Source organism: Aegilops tauschii, chromosome 5, assembly GCF_002575655.3.
Source record: "Aegilops tauschii subsp. strangulata cultivar AL8/78 chromosome 5, Aet v6.0, whole genome shotgun sequence".
Lineage (NCBI taxonomy): Eukaryota > Viridiplantae > Streptophyta > Magnoliopsida > Poales > Poaceae > Aegilops > Aegilops tauschii.
Genome location: NC_053039.3, coordinates 582,987,401 through 583,008,141, shown reverse-complemented (window position 1 = coordinate 583,008,141; position 20,741 = coordinate 582,987,401). Strand labels below are relative to the sequence as shown.

General features: G+C 43.4%; 1 protein-coding gene and 1 pseudogene across 1 annotated transcript; one reads left to right on the top strand and one right to left on the bottom strand.

Moving 5' to 3' along the window:
- Positions 1-4,301: 4,301 nt before the first annotated feature.
- Positions 4,302-4,891, bottom strand: LOC141023237 (probable RNA-binding protein ARP1). The gene is made up of 3 exons (XM_073499591.1): positions 4,750-4,891; positions 4,500-4,671; positions 4,302-4,320 (listed from the first exon to the last, which is right to left on the bottom strand). The coding sequence occupies exons 1-3, from the start codon at positions 4,889-4,891 to the stop codon at positions 4,302-4,304; spliced, it is 333 nt and encodes a 110-aa protein (XP_073355692.1).
- A 3,515-nt stretch (positions 4,892-8,406) lies between these two features.
- LOC109733649 (putative disease resistance protein RGA3) lies at positions 8,407-14,239 on the top strand (annotated as a pseudogene).
- Positions 14,240-20,741: the final 6,502 nt, after the last annotated feature.

Below are 20,741 nucleotides of genomic sequence, written 5' to 3'. Positions count from 1 at the left end.
TTCAATGATGGTAATATCTTTAGGGGTGCAGACATAATCTGCCGTTATGATATCACAATGAGCCAAATCACATGAATACAAAAAAATGGATGAAAGAACATCACGGTAATCACAATAAAAATAATATCCCATGGGTAACATTTATTTATTTTGCCTTTAATGTTCTTATGGGCTATCCTCGCTTGCACGCTTTTCACTCTCTATAAAACTCGCTGAATTTTCGTCTCCTCCGAACGACGTCGCCTCGGGACCCTTGTCGATGGATTCTTTTTAAACATCGACATAATCCATCTCATTCTTCAAAAATAAACATATATAAAAATACACCCTTTACGTTATCATGTGCACCACACATACAAAAAAGAATAGTTATTTGTATGCATCTCATCTGGTAGTTGAGTAAAACTTGATGATATCGTTACATCAATGGCAGTGTCAGTCGACATTTTGAAAGTTTCATCCGGATCCATCAGTTGAAACACTTATCCACAAATCTGAAGCATATAAATATATAAACATATAAATGACATTTTATATTATAAACATGTAAATAAAAGTGAGACAAACCAAATTTTTCACAAACTAAAAAAACTTATCCTCACAGTACAGCCACTCACTTTCTCCACTCAGAGCCGCTCCTCTCACCTTCTCCCCTCACAGCTACTCCCATCCATGGCGCCTCCCCTCCCCTCGACGGCGCCGTCCGGGCCCTCCTCTCCCTGAACCGGCCCACCTCTTTGCTTCTGCCCTCCCCCCTCCCCCGCCTTCGACAAGCACCCCAGCGCTCGCGACGCAAGGCACAGAAGCGCAGTCTGTCTTGGCCGCCGCCGCCGTCGTCTCGTCGCCGCTCGGAAACGCCGATGCCCATGAAGACGACAAGGACGACGAGGGCTCCTTCGGCCCCGAGATCTTCTGCCGCCACTCCCAGGAGGCGGTCGCCCGCGAGGTCCGCACGCAGGTCGACGCCATCCACCACTGCTTCTCGTGACGCCACGCCGACCGCGCCTCCAGCGTCCTCGCAGAGCTCGCAAAAATGGTAATCCCCGAACCCCACACGGGCCATACTGATCTGCGCCCTTCCGCACCTGTTCAGGTGTCGTTTGTGTATTTGGTGGAACCTTGGACAATCCTCAGGTTCATTTTCAGTTTAGCAATGGCCATGTGTGGTAATGTTACTTCTCTGAAAGATGTTTGTGAACTGAAAACTGAAATTTCACTATGACTGGGATGTACAGAGCCGTTAGGGACCCCTAGAGTTATGCAACTGTTAGAACCAAAGAGATGAGTCTGGGTGAGCATTGCTATTTTCATATCCTATTGGTGCTTGAGACTGCTTTTATCTATTCCAAAGCTCCCCCTTAATCACACTTCTTCAGTTATGTTCTTGGTCATATATTTTCTTGTTGCAACTCAGCGTGAAAGAGTTGGGTGACCATCCCAAAATTAGGTGGGCAAAGCTCAACATCCAGTCACATTGAGTATTCGTTTCATGGCTTAAATTATTTTCTTGGCGTGAAAGAGTTTCGGTAATTTCCTGGTACCACACGATCAGGTGTGGATGTGTCTTCCAGTTCAGATTCTACTTTGCATCTAGGTAATCCAAGCAAATATATGTTAGATTTTCTCTACTATGTGATAATATCTGATCATGTTGTCACAAAGTTTGGAGATAGTATCAAAAGAAAAAGAAAGGAAAATGCTTGAAGAACAAAGGATATTATTCGATTGAATCAGTGTTGTAAGATTAAAGATGTATGGTGTCGGGAAAGATAGTCTTTTATGTATCTGATCTTGTTGGACTGTTTGGAGATTTCACATTGTGTCACCGAAGTGAAATGATTTCTTAAGTCAAATAAAGTTTTCTTCTCCATGTTGTGGTCAAGCTATAACTGGTGCTTCTTATGCTGATCTGTAAAAAACATTGTTTTTGAAGGATGGGTCTACATGGAGGACGAACAAGTTCACAGACTTCTCACCATTCTTGATGCCGCACCCATGTGATTCATATCTCTGGGAACGCCATCTCTTCCATCGTGTGCCTTGTATGTTACTACTTGCCTGAGCACCTGTTTTTCACTTTCTTATCAATTCTAGAAATTCTTTGTGCAAAGGGTTGGTTAGTGGAATTTACCTGGAACTTATGATTGACATCTTTCCTGGGCAGAGTTCCTGGACACCGGAGTCTCCCCCTGGACCTGACTTCCGCCAAATGGCCAACTACTTGACACCTGAACAAAGGGATAAAAGTCAGAGGCATGGGGATGATGATGTCATGGATGTAAGCTCTTTCCATGTTTGTTACAATAATGCTTCTCAGCAGTCTTGGTGTCCAATAATTTGAATTGTCATCTAATGCATTGCTTGCTACAGGTTTGGAAAATGGTAACGACGAGAGTTCTTCATGCAGTAAGAAACCAGTAAGAACTGAACTTAGTTTTGTACCATTGCGGTTTGCAAAGCTTTGGAGGCAACTTAATGTTTAAGCTCTCTAATTTGTCATTCTCCCATATGAAATTGTCCCGTTATCTAGTTGTATTTTTTCTGGATGCTATTCTTTCATCATAGGCCTTTTATTCTGTAGGTAAATCAGAGGTTTATTAAATTATTATTTAAGTAATTTATGGGTTAACTTCTCCTTGAGCTGGCTCCTGTCTCCACATGCCTTTTGCTCCCTTAACCTCCTCCTTCCTATGAAATCTTTGTAAGAAGGTACATTTCAGTACAAAAGTAAACAGGTATATTTTAGTATAAGGAAACTGAGTATTCTCACAAAGTATCAGTAGAAATTAAATATTAGTATGACAAGATATTTTAGTACCTTCTGTGAAGAAATAGTACAAGTGAAATCAGTCAGGGAGTACTACCTGAACAATATCATCACAACTTCACAAGTATGAAACCGAACCTTTAGTTGCACCAGGTGACTATCCTTGTCATCTCCAGATTGAAGCCTCTCATCTTAGCCTCTTCTCCAAGCATGCACCGAAGACTGTAGAAAATGCAGAACAATGTACATGTGAATTGGAATAGTGGAACTCAGATCAACCTTCAGTGAACAGATATTTTTTGAACTATTGTCAACTCTGTACATGGTCCAGATTAGCTCATAATGATACCTCTCCAATTCTTGCTTGCTTGCTACACCACCCTGAAATTGCAAACAAGATCATAGATTAGTTCAAATGATGATCAGTATGTCATGCACACCTAGAGAATCAGGTGTCATCTTAGTATATTTGTATGCTTCTCTTAATAGCTTTCCTCGGCAATCTCATGTACTGCTTCTCAAACATTTGCGTCGGGCAACCCGGAGGTACATGTGATTGATTTAATTTTCCCTTTTATATGAAGATCATTACATATGTTAGCCAATGCAATCTGAATCGTGTCACGTTAGTACATTCAAGTTTGCGATATCTGTTTCTATTCTGAATCAAATTCGAATAACACGCCAGACTCCATCTAAAGCTTGTGAAAATTTTCCTCTGTTAAGATTTAGAAAGAATAAGAGATGGCCGATTTCTGTTTCGAGTTTAGATGGAGTTGCGACCATCGTCGTCTTAGAAAGAATAACAGAGCTTCAGTAGTTCAGTTCATATGCATCTAGTCACATGAACAAAATTCAGAATACATACTTCAGTTTGTATTGGTCTACTCACAAGAAAAAAATCACCACCGAAGATTTAAAACACATACTTCAGTTAAGATTTGTTAACTTGGTTGCTGCCGATTACCACACTAAACTGAAATAAACCTGCAATAGGAAAGACGGAATTAAGATTTCGGACAAGTTAATAATCATGGAGAATTAGCATCTGTTTGCAGATTGTCCAGAGTGGAATCAAATCAGATTTTGTTATAGATTGAAACTAACAAAATAAACACATTTTCTAGAAGTGTAATCTTGACAGTGGAAAACATCACAAAGGGCATTAGGCATGCAAGCAGATCAATTAGTCCTAGCAAATCTATAACACCGGTAGTTTTCAAATTAGTCCTAGCAAATCTAGATTGACACTAAACCTTCTACTAAAAATGTCAAACTAAACAGGAACTTTGCATCGTCTGGTCACTGCGTCTACAATTCGACATGATTGATTAATTAAGTTGGCATATTTTTTTTCTGAAAAGAGAGTTGGCAGATGATTGTAACTTGCAACAATTGATATATATATATATATATATATATATATATATATATATGTGTGTGTGTGTGTGTGTGTGTGTGTGTGTGTGTGTGTGTGTGTGTGTGTGTGTAGCATGCACGCACACCTAGCTAGCTTGATGCTAATGGTCAACGACTAACAATCAAATGAATACCTGCACGGTGCTTAACCAATAATAATTCAGCAAATTAGAAGTTAATGAAAGCATCTAATTAATTGACTGCACATGGTCAACGACTAACAATCAAACTAAGACGGGCCTAGCACTTAATTCTCACTAACTAATCATATAATTCAGTAATAGCAAATCAAATCATCGAACTAATAAATTACCAGAATATGGATGCAGAGGCAGTTGGTTGTGGTGCCTTGGACCTCTGGATCCCAAGGTAGGCGAGGTTGCAGTTGGCCCTCTGGACGTCATTCACCATGTCTTGATGTCCGCCTCCGCCTCCAGAACGTAACTTACCAAGGATCCATTCAGGCATAGCATCAACTAACAGGACTGAATAATTAATCAAGAGAATTAACTACTGAAGATCAATCGATGATGAGCGGAAGAGAGAATTGTTTGGGTGAGTACTCATGAATCTGCTGCCCTTGGATCTGCCGGTGCCCTTGTCGGCGATGACGACGGCCTCGAGGATCTCGCTGAAGCGCTCGAAGTGGACGCGCATGCCCTCCTTGCTCGTCTCCCACGCCAGGCCACCTACGAACACCTTCATCAGCCTCGTCTCGCCGCCGCCCCTTAATGATCCATGGACATTCTCTTCTCCTTCATCTAGCTCTGGGCTCAGCCTCTCCCGATCTCTTTCTAGAAGTGCGGAGATGGCGGCGCCAAAACCCTAGAGGAGAGGGAGAAGAGCAGAGATGGCGGCGTCTTCTCCATGGCGTTGAGCGCGAGGGAGACGGTGAGCTCGCCCCCGCCCTCCTCCGCCAGAGAGAGCTCGCCAGCGGCAGGGCTCCGCCGCTGCTGCTATGCTCGGCTGCGGGAGCGGGAGCGGCGCCCCGGCGCGCACATCGTGGGGAGCCTGGCCAGCGCCGGCGGCGGCTCCACTCGGTCCTCGGCGGCGGCGGATCGACTCGGATCTCAGCGGCGGCTCGTCTTGGATCTCGGCGGCGGCTCGTATTGGGGGCTGGGGCTCCTCTGCAGCGACCGGAGATGAGACGAGATGGGGGAGGAAGAACGCGGGCGCGGGCTATGGAGTGAGGGAGAAGGTGGGGGCGGGGTCGGCACCGGGAGTGAGGGAGGAGATGGGGGCGGGCGGCGCCGGGATCGGGGAGGAGATGGGGGCGGGCGGCACCGGGAGCCAGGGAGGAGGTTGGGGGTTGGAGGCATCGATCGTAGGGTTTTCTGGCACGGTTTTTTTGCGGGTGGGTTGCGAGTTAACGGAGGTGGGATGACGAAAAAAAACCAGAGGTGGGAGGATGACGAAAAAAAACCAGCGGAAATAAACCGCACAGACTATTCACCAACTGCTCCATTAGGAGTAGAGATATATATATATATATGATATCCTCTTGCAACTTCAGTCATGCCTTTCCATGTCGATGTTCGTTGATGCACAGATTGGGCTCACTTTAGCTCACAACTAGCCCAACTTATACAATATTGAAAAGACTAAACGCCGTTAGCCATGTCCGATGGGCAATGGGTACTCGAGTTAAGTGCCATCTCTCTTTCGGAACCAAGGATTGAATATATATGCCTCATGAAGAATACTTACATACATATAGTTCTAGCACACCAATATCTGCCATTTCTGTTATGCAAAAAAGCCAAAAAGGACTCCATCTCCCACCACCTCGAGCACCAAAGGAACAAATGATCGAGTGGGTATCTGGGTTTGGTCATCGCCGGCCAGACGAGACATAGTAGTTGTACCTAACCAAATACAATACTACTTACAAAGCTAGCAAGTTGTCTGGCTTAATCAAATCTGCCACCTGCTAAAAAGAAATTCGAGCTAGCTAACTCAGAGTAGTGTCTCTCCCAGTTGGATGGGCTCAAGGCTCAAGGCTCAAGCAACTTTCCTTGAGGGAGCTGTCTTTTCCACCTACCCCTACACAAAAATACCATTATCTTTTCCTCCAGAACCAAGGAGAAAAACACAACTCACATCCTCTATACTCTCATGGCTCATAAACACAGCAATACTCTCGTGGTAGAAAGAGAGAACAATAGCTTGGATAAGGAGCCATGAGTGGCACTTAGTTTACATATTTAGTTGCACTTTACACATACCACTCAATTGCACTTTAATATTGCTGTGTTTGTGAATTGTAAGAGTGCAGGCATATAGGGAGCCTGTCTTTGAGCAGACACATCCTTTCTTCAAGTATTTGTGTGAAGGCATCAGTGTGTACATAGCTTAATGCTATCTTCATACTTTTGAATGCATTCCAGAAAGGACTACGATGTACGCAGGAAGAAGCTGCCACGAAGCTTCCTTCTCCCTTCAACCCAATCCTCACACAAATATTTCTGTTAGCAGTCTTGCCATTAGTGGACTTGTGGGTGTGGGGTTATTCTTTCAAATTTGATCTTTGTCTGTCGCTGATTCCTCAATATGGGGTGGGGGGATATTCTCAAAAGTATTGGCTAAATATTTATTTTTAGAATACCATGAAATCTTTGGAATAACTAAATAAAAGTCCAAATACAAAAAAAAAAACTTTCGGTGCTGATTCGAAATCAGAATTAATAACTGAGGGAGAAGCTAGAATGATTGAATGTTTCTTCCTTACCGTTTTAGTTGCCGATTTCTCCATTAACTGCCCATTTGCTTTGTTTCAAGCATTGCACTCAGATTTTCTAGAAAGTTAATTTCAAGTTTGGGAAAATTAAGGTAGAAGAACTTGCTGCTGGTAAGTGAAGGTGGTCGCTGGCTGTCAGTTCTATTCTCATTATAGAAACATGTATATGATTACTTTACTGGATAAGAGTTTGTGACACATAGATAATTTTACCGTTTTTATTGATGTGTCATCTACACCTGTTCTGAATATATCCTCTTGCAACTTCAGTCAGCCTTCAAGCAGTGATTAGGTCCCGCGACAACGGTGTTCCTTTGTCGTCCCCTTTCTAGAGGCATTGTTGTTGAAGCATCTTTCATGTTACCACCTGGGGTTGCCCTCATTGATGGTTGGTGTTGTTCCTGCTACAACTGTTGTGCTTATCTTTTGTTATAACATTATTAAGGACCAGCTGTCAATTATTTTCTTTTTTGGAGAATCAATCAAGCTAATTTATGTGTGCGCTAGTCCTGGTCTGGTTTGAGTTTTCTCAAAGGCATCTCGAACAACAAGTTGCTCTTATACTACTATATATACTACAAAACAACGTACGAGTACTGCCTTTGTCATGTACTCTCCTATGCTACCACGCGCATCGATCTTGGTTAAAGTTATCAATTGTAGTACTTATATGTCAAGAAATTCACCGATTAGGTGAAAGCATGGGTTTATGAATACAGTACTACTAGTTGTGCCTCAAGGTTTAAACTGTGCCCCTAATCACATTGATTCATGCACGAACCACGGCACAGCATGTGAAGGCTGTCAGTTCAACACAAAAATCAACAAGCTCTACTGTATAATATTGGTGAACTCTCCACTTTTTATATGCCTGCCTGCGGTATACCCAATGAAAAGCTCCAGGATTCACGTGTGTGACTGCACATGCATCAACGCTTATATAGACATAGGAGGACAAGAGATAAGATGGAAGAGTTTGTAAACTAAGATTCAAGATTCCAAGAGCCATATATGCTTTTCCTTTAGCTTGGATCAGGAAACCTAATTAATGTCTTGAGGACATGAGAGTGGAGCATGGTCATTTCTTGCAAAGATTTCATATTAATAGTAGCTGGATTTTCAAGATGCCATCCACTACCAGTTGCCTCGAATGTCCTAAACGTTCAGTTTAGGCCACAACCCCGTAAAAATGGTTAAATCGCTGCACACAACCTAGTTTCATAGCGTTCCTGCTACCATCGCCACGCCGGCCAGCTCCCAGCCGCCACCCCACGTTACCATCGCCACGCCAGTCCACTCCACCCCATTTCTCTGCATCTATCCATCCGTGGAGCTCCAAGCTGAGCTCTCCCATCCCCAGCGGCGACTGACCTCCAAGCTGCCCGCCCGCCCACCAAACCAATCCACCCCGCTTTCTGCTGCTGCTTCCTCTCCAACACTAGTCCGGCGTGGCCAGGCAGAGTGTCTGCACTGCAGAGAGACGATGCAGGCGGCTCTCGGCGCCGCGGCCACGCTCCTCGGCAAGGTGTTCACTATGCTGTCCGCCGCCCCGGTGGCGGCGTACGTGGACAGCCTGGAGCTCGGCCACAACTCCCAGCAGATCAGGGCCAAGCTCGCGCACACGCGAGGCCTGCTGCACAACGCCCAAGCCCAGGTGAGCGACGTTGGCCACAACCCTGGACTGCAGGAGCTGCTGCCGGCGCTGAGCAGGAACGCCTACGAGGCGGAGGATCTGCTGGATGAGCTCCACTACTTCCAGATCCATGACAGGCTCCACGGCACCCACTACGCCGCCACCCAGGCCAATTTTCTCCGTCATGCTCGCAATGCTCTCCGCCACACAGCCACCAGCAGCTGGGCCGCATGCTTTTCTTGTTCCTCTGCACAAGATGATAGCGATTCTACCAGTGGGGATGCTGAGTTACGTTTCCACCGAGTGATCTTCTCCAGAAAATTCAAGTCGGTGTTACAGGACATGCAGACGCACTGTGATTCCGTCTCTGATTTGCTCGGCACTATCCCAACCAGCAGCATGCCAGTTGCTGTACACCGGCCGCAGATTGGATCCACAATTATACAAGATACATTGTATGGCAGGAGACACACTTTTGAGGAAACTGTCAACCGTATCATCAGCTGCAAACACCCTGTTTCTGTTCTTCCTATAGTTGGTCCAGGGGGTATTGGAAAGACAACTTTTGCTCAACATCTGTATAATGATGCAAGGACTGAAGAGCACTTCCAAGTCAGGGTCTGGGTGTGTGTGTCCACTGATTTCGATGTGCTTAAGCTCACCCGGGAGATCCTTGCCTGCATACTTGCAGCTGAAGAAGGAGGAAGCAGCAGTGTTGCAAATGAAACAACCAATTTAGACCAGCTTCAGAGATCCATTGTGCGCCGTCTCAAGTCCAAGAGGTTTCTAATTGTCTTGGACGATATATGGAAATGTGACAGTCAGGATCAGTGGAAAACCTTGTTAGCTCCCTTCACAAAGGGGGAAACCAAAGGAAGCATGCTACTTGTCACAACTCGATTCCCAAAGCTAGCACAAATGATGGAAACAATTGATCCACTAGAGCTGCTAGGTTTGGAGTCTAATGACTTCTTCACATTCTTTGAAGCATGTATATTTGGTGAAGAAGAAAAGCCCGAGCATTACCAAGATGAGTTTGCTGGTATTGCACGAAAAATTGCAAACAAGCTAAAGGGTTCCCCGCTGGCAGCCAAAACGGTTGGTAGACTGTTGCGGAAGGACCTTTCTCAGAAACACTGGAATGGAGTTCTTGAAAAGCATGAGTGGCTAAAGGAGCAAAATAATCATGATATCATGTCATCTTTAAAGATCAGCTACGATTGCCTCCCTTTTGATCTGAAGAAATGTTTTTCCTATTGTGGCCTTTTCCCTGAAGATTATCCGTTTACTTCTTCAGAAATCAATCATTTCTGGGTTGCAATAGGCATCATAGACTCTGATCACCAAGCCAATAGGAATTACCTGGAAGAACTAGTGGACAATGGTTTTCTCATGAAGGAGAAGGAATTCGATCGGCATGGTCGAAACTACTATGTAATGCATGATTTAATGCATGAGCTATCTAAGAGTGTTTCTGCACAAGAATGCCTCAATATAAGTGGCCTAGATTTCAGAGCTGATGTTGTCCCACAATCTGTTCAGCAAATTTTGAGCAAGAAATGTGCAAATTGAGGGAGAGGATAGACATTGCTAATCTGCGGACTTTGATGATTTTTAGAGGATATCAAGAAGGAAGAATCAACAAGATTTTGAAAGATAGCTTCAAGGAAATAAATAGTCTGCGTGTCCTATTTATAGTGGTGAAGTCTGCGCAATCTTTTCCATATAGGTTTTCAAAACTGATCCACCTCCAGTACCTCAAAATTAGTTCATCTTACAAAGACGATGAAATCAGTTTACCTAGTACACTATCAAGATTTTATCACTTGAAATTCCTGGACCTAGATGATTGGTCTGGTAGTTCTGATTTGCCTGAAGACTTCAGCCACCTTGAGAATTTACATGATTTCCGTGCTAGAAGTGAACCCCACTCCAATATTCGCAATGTTGGAAAGATGAAGCATCTGCAGGAGCTAAAAGGATTCCATGTCAAGAAGGAGAGCATGGGATTTGAACTGACAGAACTTGGGGCATTGCCAGAGCTTGAAGGAGGACTGATTATACGTGGTCTTGAACACGTGGCAACCAAGGAGGAAGCTACTGCAGCCAAACTGATGTTGAAAAGGAATCTGAACCAGTTGGAATTACTCTGGGACAGAGGTCAACCAACTACAGATGCTGGTATTCTTGATGCTCTTCAACCACACTCTAATCTTAGACTACTTACAATTGCAAATCATGGTGGTACCATTGGCCCTAGTTGGTTGTGTGTTGCCATGTGGTTAACAAGCTTAGAGAGACTCACTCTAGAAGGCGTATGTTGGAGCACCCTCCCGCCATTTGAGTAAAATTTCTGGAATGCATCAGTTTGGGCCTCTATGTGGTGGCGCTCCAGGGAAATGTTTTATGCTCCTGAAGGCAGTTTCGTTTTATAAGATGCCAGAACTTGCTGAATGGGTTGTGGAACCTAATTGCCATTCCTTTCCAAGTCTTGAAGATATCTATTGCAGAGATTGTCCCAACCTCCGTGTGATGCCCTTCTCGGAGGTATCTTGCACCAATTTGCGCAGACTTTCTGTTTCTGGGTGCCCCAAGATGTATCTGCCCTCCATGCCTCACACCTCCACACTGACAGATTTGGATGTTAAAAGATGTGATTCAGAAAGATTGTTGTCTTATGATGGAAAGAAATTGGCTGTTAGTGGGTATGGCGGTGCTTTGGCCTACCACAATCTGGATAAAGTAGAAGATATTGATATTGCAAATGTATCGCACATATCATTGACAGACATCGAAAAGTTTAAATCCCTAACAAAAGTAACTGTCGGAAGATGCGACGGTTTATTCCCTGAAGAGCTGGATGGCAGTATTGTCTTCCATTCAGTTAAGAGTCTCAAATTAGATGTATCTCATCTTACCAGCAGCAAATCATCATCGTCAAAAGTGCTAAACTGCTTCATAGCTCTTTCTGTGTTGGTGATAGTTGGAGGCTATGAGGAATGTGTAATGCAGTTGCCATCATCCAGCTCACTGCAGAAACTTACCTTCGAAGGCTGTAAGGGCCTGGTTCTTGTGCCTGTGGAGAATGGAGGAAGAATTCAGGAGGACAAGTCATTGCTCCAATCATTAAGAATATTCAGCTGTGGCCAATCTGTCGGTGGCCCATGGGAGAATCAGAGACCATTATTTGCCCTTTCCCTGCTTCCCTGAGGGAACTTGATGTTTGCCTAGAGACAAGCATGAAGTCAATGGGTCTGCTCTCAAACCTCACGTCTCTCACCACTCTAAAGCTAAGAGACTGTTGTAATCTAACAGTGGACGGATTCAATCCTCTCATCGCAGTCAACCTCGTACAACTGCAAGTGTGTGGGTGCAACACCTTAGCAGCAGCAGATATGCTCTCAGAGGTGGCCTCTCACTCTCAGAGGGCCAAATTATTGCCTGCAGGTTACATCTCTAGATTGGAGAAGCTCAGTGTGGACGACATCTGTGGATTGCTTGTTGCTCCAATTTGCAGCCTCCTCGCCCCGGCCCTCCACACACTTGAATTCTTGTTTGATGAGAGCATGGAAAGCTTGACGGAAGAGCAAGAGAAAGCGCTGCAGCTCCTCACCTCCCTCCAAAACCTAAGTTTTTACTACTGCAAGGGTCTGCAGTCCCTTCCTCAAGGGTTACATTGCCTTTCTTCTCTCAAGGAGTTATCTGTCATTGGGTGTGAAGAAATCCAATCGTTGCCCAAGGAGGGCCTCCCGCTTTCGCTGAGAACACTATATATGCGTGGTCACAGCGCTGAGATAGAGGAGAAAATTGAGAAAATGAAAAGAAGCAACCCAGATTTATCCGTCTCGTATTGCTAACTACACCCAAGGTAACACTTGTCGCCTCCCTATTTTGATTGTTTCTCTATTTCTGATGAAACGAGGTTTATTCGCCATCCATATATATTTCTGCCTCATCTTTAACCACTGTTGTCAAATCTTACAGACTACTAGCGGTTCCACTCCACTCCACCACTGTTGCAATCAATCTTTTATGCACACAAGTTGTCAAACCTGCACATTAATCAGCAGGTCAGGTGCGATAGCTGTTAACTTTGGCTCGCTTATTATTTGTCTTTCTCCTGCTTGCTTTCTCTAGTTTTTAGTACGTATGTATGTGCTTAATTTATGACTACATTCACAGTCCAAGGCACGCTTGCTCTCTTTTTGTACCCCTTTTCTGCTAGTAGACTTGAGATTGATACACCGTTGATGTTACTTTTCATAATATATATGAGTGCATTTTCTTTGTCAGGCTTCTGTTCCCTATGTGTAATAAAAAAAGGGCGTGCTCCTTGGTGCCGATCAAGAAGAAGACTTGAGTCCAATTATGGAATTATTATCAGGCTTGTGCTCCTTTTTCGCATGAAGCAGCAGGACTGAACAGAAGAGGCCAATTTAACTGTTGGCATCAGTAGCAGCGAGGAAGAGGTATTTATTTTCTTTACAGAATGATAAGGACTCCTACTAATATTGTGAAGTGAAATTGAATTGAGTTACACTCTACAAGAGAAGATAGAATGCTTTCCAATTTGTTTGATTCTTGAATTTATTTAGCCTGATACTGAATTAATCTTGTAGGAGCAGAGCAATGAGAATTATGCTGGGGCAGAGTACTGAAAGTATTGTACACAGCTACGTACATTCTTGCATGGAGAATGCATACTTGTTTAGGTTTCATTGCCATTGATCTGGGGCAGGTTTCACTGTTGCAGAGTATCTGGAGATGGCAACTCTAAGGTAATGAATGATTGGAAGCTTAAGTCACCTTAGAGTGCTTTTTTCATACTCTGTCTGACCCAAGTTCATTTATTCTACTCTACTTATTGGATTCTGCAGTCCCAGTAGTGAATTGAATTTCACAGCTGATTCAGAGCAAACAAACAAACAAACAAACAAACAGAAGTGAAGCAATTGTCTGTCTTGATATGCTGAAAGGTCAGTACTTACTTGACACTCTGTTCTCATTTTTGGGTTTCCCTAGTAATGTAATGTAATGCTCAAAAGTGTTGTGCACTGAAACACTGTATTCTCTCTTTGAATTACTCGAATCTGTCCATCGCCAGAATGTTGCTGCTCCTTTTAAGGGTAAGGGCCACATTCCTCTTAAAGCACCAGCTGATACAACAATTGTGTTGCGGGTTTGCAGAATTGAATATCAACGTAAGTGATGGCTCGCAGTGGGATGTCCTTCCTTCCTTCAAAGAAGCGGGCTTTAATTTGTGGATGCAGAAAATGTATGCAGCAGCAAGCAGAGCATCCCAAGAAGGGACATATCCAAAGGGATTCATCATCAGCCTCGCACGACTTGAGAATTTTTTTGTTTCTCAAGTCAATGATGTTGCTAATGTTGTTTGTTGTAACCTGTACATTCACGCTTGCTTAATGTCTAAGATTTGGCAGCTTCACATCCGAATCTGATATTGAAGGCAAAAGTTGTGTGGTTAATTAATTCCTCAGTGGCAGCAATCAATGTGAGTGAGTGCTTTCAGCTTTGGGGCCTTTCTGCTTCTCCTAGCTTGCCATCAGCTGCAGAAGCAATAGAAGATTGGTGTGCTTTAAAGGTCCTCTGGGAATAAATCAATGTACATTTGAAATTTGTTGTTTACTACCTATCTTTGTATGGTAATCTACACATCTTTTTTTGAATATGAGCATCCTTGTGCAACTTCAGTCAGCCTTTAATCAGTTATTATTCCTTCTCGTTGTTGATGTTCAATGTTACACAGATTGGATTGTATTGGCTTTTGATTATTACTGGGAACGAGCATATTAATTGGGGATGTAATATCCGGGATGGATAGCTTCTGCTTTTGTTTTCACATTCTGCTGTTCCTGTAATCTTGGTTCCTGTTTATTTTCTCCATGGCACACCCAACCATTTTTCGATCTGATCTGTGGAGTCGCCCAACCATATCTCAAACGAACGAACGAGGGACACACCAGCCATATTTTATTCTGTGCAGAGTCATACTCCATTCTCTTGTTGTGGGTTCAGACTTGAGAGAATTTTTTTTTTTGAGCATCAGACTTGAGAGATAGGAGAGCAATAGCCTGTTACGTCAGGTCGCTCGCTCGGTTTTCTATTGTTTCCTTACCAATTTCTTTACGGTTTTCTTAGTTTTTTCATCTGTTTCTTCGATTCTTTCATGATTTTACTGGTTATTTTTTCTTCCTTTTTTTACTTTGTTTCTTTCTCGGTTTTCATTGGTTGTTTGCTTTTCTTTCTTTTGATGTCAACTATTTTACATACACATTCAACATTTTTTCATAGATATTAGGAACAGTTTTGTATACATGTTAATATATTCCAAATACATGATTATATATTTTATTTATGCGTGTTTAACATTTTTTTAAATGCATGATTACCAATTTGTTAAACATAACTATTTTTATGTCTACTTTCCTATATACATTGTATATTTTTAAATATATCAGGAAAAAATATATACACATTTAAAATTTGCCAAGTACTTGATTAGCATTTTGAGATAACTTATATATTTAATGTCTACTTTTTTCCATATACTATGTACCGCTAGCTGGACTATCAAACACATGACACCAAATACATATATAACCATTTTTTGCCAAGTACCTGACACCAGCCATATTTTAATCCGCAGAAGAGTCTCTCTCTCTTAACCAATTCACAAACACATGAGTCATACTCCATTCTCTTGGCGTGGGTTCAGACTTGATAGATAGGAGAGCAATAGCTTGTTACGTCAGGTCGCTCGCTCGGTTCCATGTACTGGTTTAGTCCAGTATTTTTTCCGCGGTTTTCTATTGTTTCCTTACCAATTTCTTTACGGTTTTCTGTTTTTTCTTCATCTGTTTTCTTCGATTCTTTCTTGATTTTACTGGTTATTTTTTCTTCCTTTTTTTCGTTCTCGGTTTTCATTGGTTGTTTGCTTTTCTTTCTTTTGATGTCAATTATTTTACATACACATTCAACATTTTTTCGTAGATATTAGGAACATTTTCTGTATACAGGTTAATATTTTCAAAATACATGATTACAGTTTTTGGGAACTTATATTTTTTATGTTTAATTTTTACCATACACATTGTACACTATTTTATATCAGAAACAAATTTTATGTAGATGTTTGCCATTTTTTCAAATACATAATAAACATGTTTTTAAAACTTATATGTTTTTTGTCTACCTCTTCCATGAACATAGTACATTTTTTTTACACATTAAGAACATTTTATTTATACATGTTTAATATTTTTTTAAATGCATGATTAACAATTTGTTAAACATACATTTTTATGTCTATTTTTCCCATATACATTGTACATTTTTTTAATATATCAGGACAAAATATATACACGTTTAACATTTACCAAGTACATGATTAACATTTTTGAAAAACTTATATTTTTTATGTCTACTTTTTCCATATACTTTGTACCTTTTTTTATACATCAGGAACATTTTTCATATACACGTTTAAAATTGCTATCAGGTGCAGGCAAGGAAATTCTCATCAAATCCGTCATCCATGCTATCCCAACATATTCCATGGATGTTTTCAAGCTTCCGAGGAGTTTATGCGAGCGAAGATTCTGGTGGGGGAGCAAGAAGAGAGAGAGAAGGGTGGCCTGTGACCATGCCCAAGTATAAAGGAGAACTTGGATTCAGAGATATGTAAATTTTCAACCTTGCTCTACTAGCTAGGCAGGTTTGAAGAATCATAAATGAGCCAATGACTCTAAGTGCACTAGTGAAAAAGGGTACATTCACAGTCAGGTCGGCATACAAGATGATTGCATAGACAAAACATAGGCGTGAGCGATGGCTTCAAGGAAGAGCAGATGTGTCAGAGAGCACACAACAAGAAAATAGCCGGAAAAGCTTGTGGAAGGTGAAAGTCCCTTGGAAGATCCGTCTCTTTGCATGGCGACTAGCAACATCTTCCACCCCGAGGGGGCAGGAGAGAACGAGGAGGCACATGGCATCTTTGACTGTGTGCAATATTTGCAATGCAGCGACATATTCCTGCTAATGCAGCAACGCACAGAGAAAAGAGAGGAGTATATCTCATCACAGCTCAGGCATGTAATACAAAGACCATCTATATTAACATCATACTCATTGCGGAGCTCGGGCTCTCTGCATTCATCTGGTTTTGTAAAGTAATTTGTAAGGTTGTCGATGTTTATTTCCATTGAGGATTATAGCTATGTTTGTTGTTTGTTTGTTTGTTTGTTCCCATTTACAATCCTGTACTCTGCTATATACTGTGCTCTGTTTTCTTCTTGTGTGTATTTGAGCAAACAAAATGATGAGAGAAATCATATCTTCAGTTTTCATCTTTCATGTCTTGTGTGAAAATTCAGTCCATCTGAGATGGTTTTCTCCCCCTATATACGGTGCACTACTGTATGTACTACTCCCTCTGTTCCAAAATATGGCAAATGTACGAACGTGAGCACTAATTGCCTCAGCGAAACAACTTCAGATACATCCTATAAATTGATGCTTCCTAGTCTGCATAGGCGCCAACATCGACTTGCTTGTCTGCGCAGCCGTAGCAGCCAAACATCGACAACAATAGCAAGTTATAGCCACCACCAACACCAAAGCCATGGCGTCCTCTCGCATTCTCCTCCTAGCCGCGATCCTCCTGGCCCTGGCTTCTGTCCAAGCGCGTGGCCAGAGCATGCCGCCTTCACCGGCAATGGCACCGGCACCGGCACCGGCGGTGGCAAGTGCACGTTGAAGGGCGCAGCCACGCTTGGAGTGTGTCTTAACCTTCAACTGGGCAGGACAAGCCCGTCCGACAAGAACCGGTGCTGCCAACGGATCCAGGGGATGCAGAGTGATCGAACAACACACAAAAAATTGATTCCACAACCACAAAAAACATTTTCAAATCATTAAATCATATTATTACATGCAACATAAAACTAAACTTGGCCCGGCTCTAACAGGTTCATGACCGGTGGATGGCTGCGCCCCTCAAAGTGTTGGTGCGGTCACTGGTGTGGTAGAGTAGGACATGGGACACACACCGGCTCACGGGACTCCATTCGATGTCGCCTCCCATGTCCTACTCTTCCTCCTCGGAGCCCGAGCCCATCGCCGGTAGATGTGATATCAATGATGGATCCGTCGTGGTCAGCACCACCGACGTCTGCGGCGCTTGGGCTTGGTCGGCACCATACGCAACGCCGAAGAGTGCGACCCCGCCTCGTCAACGTCCGCCGCAAGGGCTACCGCGGCCTCTCACGCCCGCTGCCTCGCCCGCGGGCACGCCGCGCCATATTTGCGTCGGGCGACTCCCATGTGTTCACCTCCGCCTCCGGTGAAGATTGGAGTCTCTCACAGGAGATCAAACATGAGGCCATTGTCGAGGCAAAGTTGCGAATGTGACGTGTCTTGACTTCCCAACCTTTTTTACTATTTCTTGTAGATCGTTAATTATTTTGGCAAAATGAATGAGGTTGTGGTTGTTTTTATTTTTGTACAAATTTCTAGACCTTGTATCCTATGTGGTGAGATTATCCGCTGCACCTTACCCACAATCACAGCGACCACACACTAACCCACAACACTGTAATGGTGACAAACTGCATGATGATGATGAAGTTCTTCACCTCACAGTGTGGCGCCGCCTTGCCAACTTCAATCATGCATGCCCGCTTTACCACAAACTTGGAGTAAGCATCTTCTTCCGCCTTCCTAGTCTTAAACCCTCTGTGGTTGTAGTTGTTGTACCCTGAAACTTGTTCATTGAAAGTTTCCCATGAACTGTAAACCCTGGAGCCCTTCTGATGAACACCGTATACCACTTGTCCTAGCAGTGCACAAGAGCAATAGTTCAAGCATCAAGCAATGGAGCACACAATCAACAAGCAATTTAGCACACAACAAACAACAAGCAATGGAGCAGAAGAGCAGTAGTAAGCATGCATGATCATACGGCATAGCAAGTTCAACCTAGCATTACTATGGTGTCATCCTACCACCAAATCCAAAAGAGGGAGTAATCCTTCTTCGGGAACGCAGTAATTTCAAAAAAATTCCTACGATCACGCAAGATCTATCTAGGAGATGCTTAGCAACAAGAGGGAAGAGTTTGTCCACGTACCCTCGTAGACCGAAAGCGGAAGCGTTATAACAACGCGGTTGATGTAGTCGTACGTCTTCACGATCCGGCCGATCTTAGCACCGAAGATACGGCACCTCCGTGATCTGCACACGTTCAGCTCGGTGACGTCCCACGAACTCTAGATCCAGCTGAGGTCGAGGGATAGTTTCGTCAGCACGACGGCGTGGTGACGGTGATGATGAAGTTACCGGCGCAGGGCTTCGCCTAAGCACTACGACGATATGACCGAGGTGGAAATCTGTGGAGGGGGGCACCGCACACGGCTAAAAGATCAACTTGATCAACTTGTGTCTTCTAGGGTGTCCCCCAGCCCCCGTATATAAAGGAGCAAGGGGGAAGGCCGGACGGCCCCGTAGGCGTGCCCCAAGAGGGGAGTCCTACTAGGACACTAGTCCTAATAGGATTCCACCAAGATGGGAAGAGGGGAAGGAAGGAGAGGGAGAGGAGGAAGGAAAGGGGGGCGCCGCCCCCCTTCCTTGTCCTATTCGGACTCAAGGGGAAGGGGCGCGCGGCCTGCCCTGGCTGCCCCTCTCTCTCTCCACTAAGGCCCATTAGTTCCCCCGGGGTGTCGATAACCCTCTGACACTCCCGTTTCATCAGAAACTTCTCCGGAACACTTCCGGTGTCCGAATATAGTCGTCCAATATATCAATCTTTATGTCTCGAACATTTCGGGACTCCTCGTCATGTCCGTGATCATATCCGAGACTCCGAACAACCTTCGGTACATCATATCACATAAACTCATAATACCAATCGTCATCGAACGTTAAGCGTGCGGACCCTACGGGTTCGTGAACTATGTAGACACGACCGAGACATGTCTCTGGTCAATAACCAATAGCGGAACCTAGATGCTCATATTGGTTCTACATATTCTACGAAGATCTTTATCGGTCAAACCGTATAACAACATACGTTGTTCCCTTTGTCATCGGTATGTTACTTGCCCGAGATTCGATCGTCGGTATCTCAATACCTAGTTCAATCTCGTTACCGGCAAGTCCCTTTACTCGTTACACAATACTTCATCCCGCAACTAACTCATTAGTCACAATGCTTGCAAGGCTTATAGTGATGAGTATTACCGAGAGGGCCCACAGATACCTCTTCGAAACACGGAGTGACAAATCCTAATCTCGATCTATGCCACCCAACAAACACCTTCAGAGACACCTGTAGATCACCTTTATAATCACCCATTTACGTTCTGACGTTTAGTAGCACACAAAGTGTTCTTCCGGTATTCGGGAGTTGCATAATCTCATAGTCTGAGGAACTTGTATAAGTCATGAAGAAAGCAGTAGCAATGAAACTGACACGATCATAATGCTAAGCTAACGGATGGGTCATGTCCATCACATCATTCTCCTAATGATGTGATCCCGTTCATCAAATGACAACACATGTCTATGGTTAGGAAACATAACCATCTTTGATTAACGAGCTAGTCAAGTAGAGGCATACTAGGGACTATATGTTTTGTCTATGTATTCACACATGTACTAAGTTTCCGGTTAATACAATGCTAGCATGAATAATAAAAATTTATCATGAATTAAGGAAATAAATAATAACTTTATTATTGCCTCTAGGGCATATTTCCTTTGGTCTCCCACTTGCACTAGAGTCAATAATCTAGATTACATAGTAATTATTCTAACACCCATGGAGCTTTGGTGCTGATCATGTTTTGCTCGTGGAAGAGGCTTAGTCAACGGGTCTGCAACATTCAGATCCGTGTGTATCTTGCAAATCTCTATGTCCCCTTCCGACACTTAAAGATGGATGGAATTGAAGCGTCTCTTGATGTGCTTGGTTCTCTTGTGAAATCTGGATTTCTTTGCCAAGGCAATTGCACCACTATTGTCACAAAAGATTTTCATTGGACCCGATGCACTAGGTATGACACCTAGATCGGATATGAACTCCTTCATCCAAACTCCTTCATTCGCTGCTTCCGAAGCAGCCATGTACTCCGCTTCACACGTAGATCCCGCCACGATGCTTTGCTTGG

Excerpts from the sequence above, each read along its gene's own strand:
- LOC141023237 (XM_073499591.1), bottom strand. The coding sequence starts at position 4,891 with ATGAAGGTGTTCGTAGGTGGCCTGGCGTGGGAGACGAGCAAGGAGGGC. Across the intron at positions 4,672-4,749 it reads CAAGGGCAGCAGATTCATGA|TCCTGTTAGTTGATGCTATG; the intron begins GTACTCACCCAA and ends TTAATTATTCAG.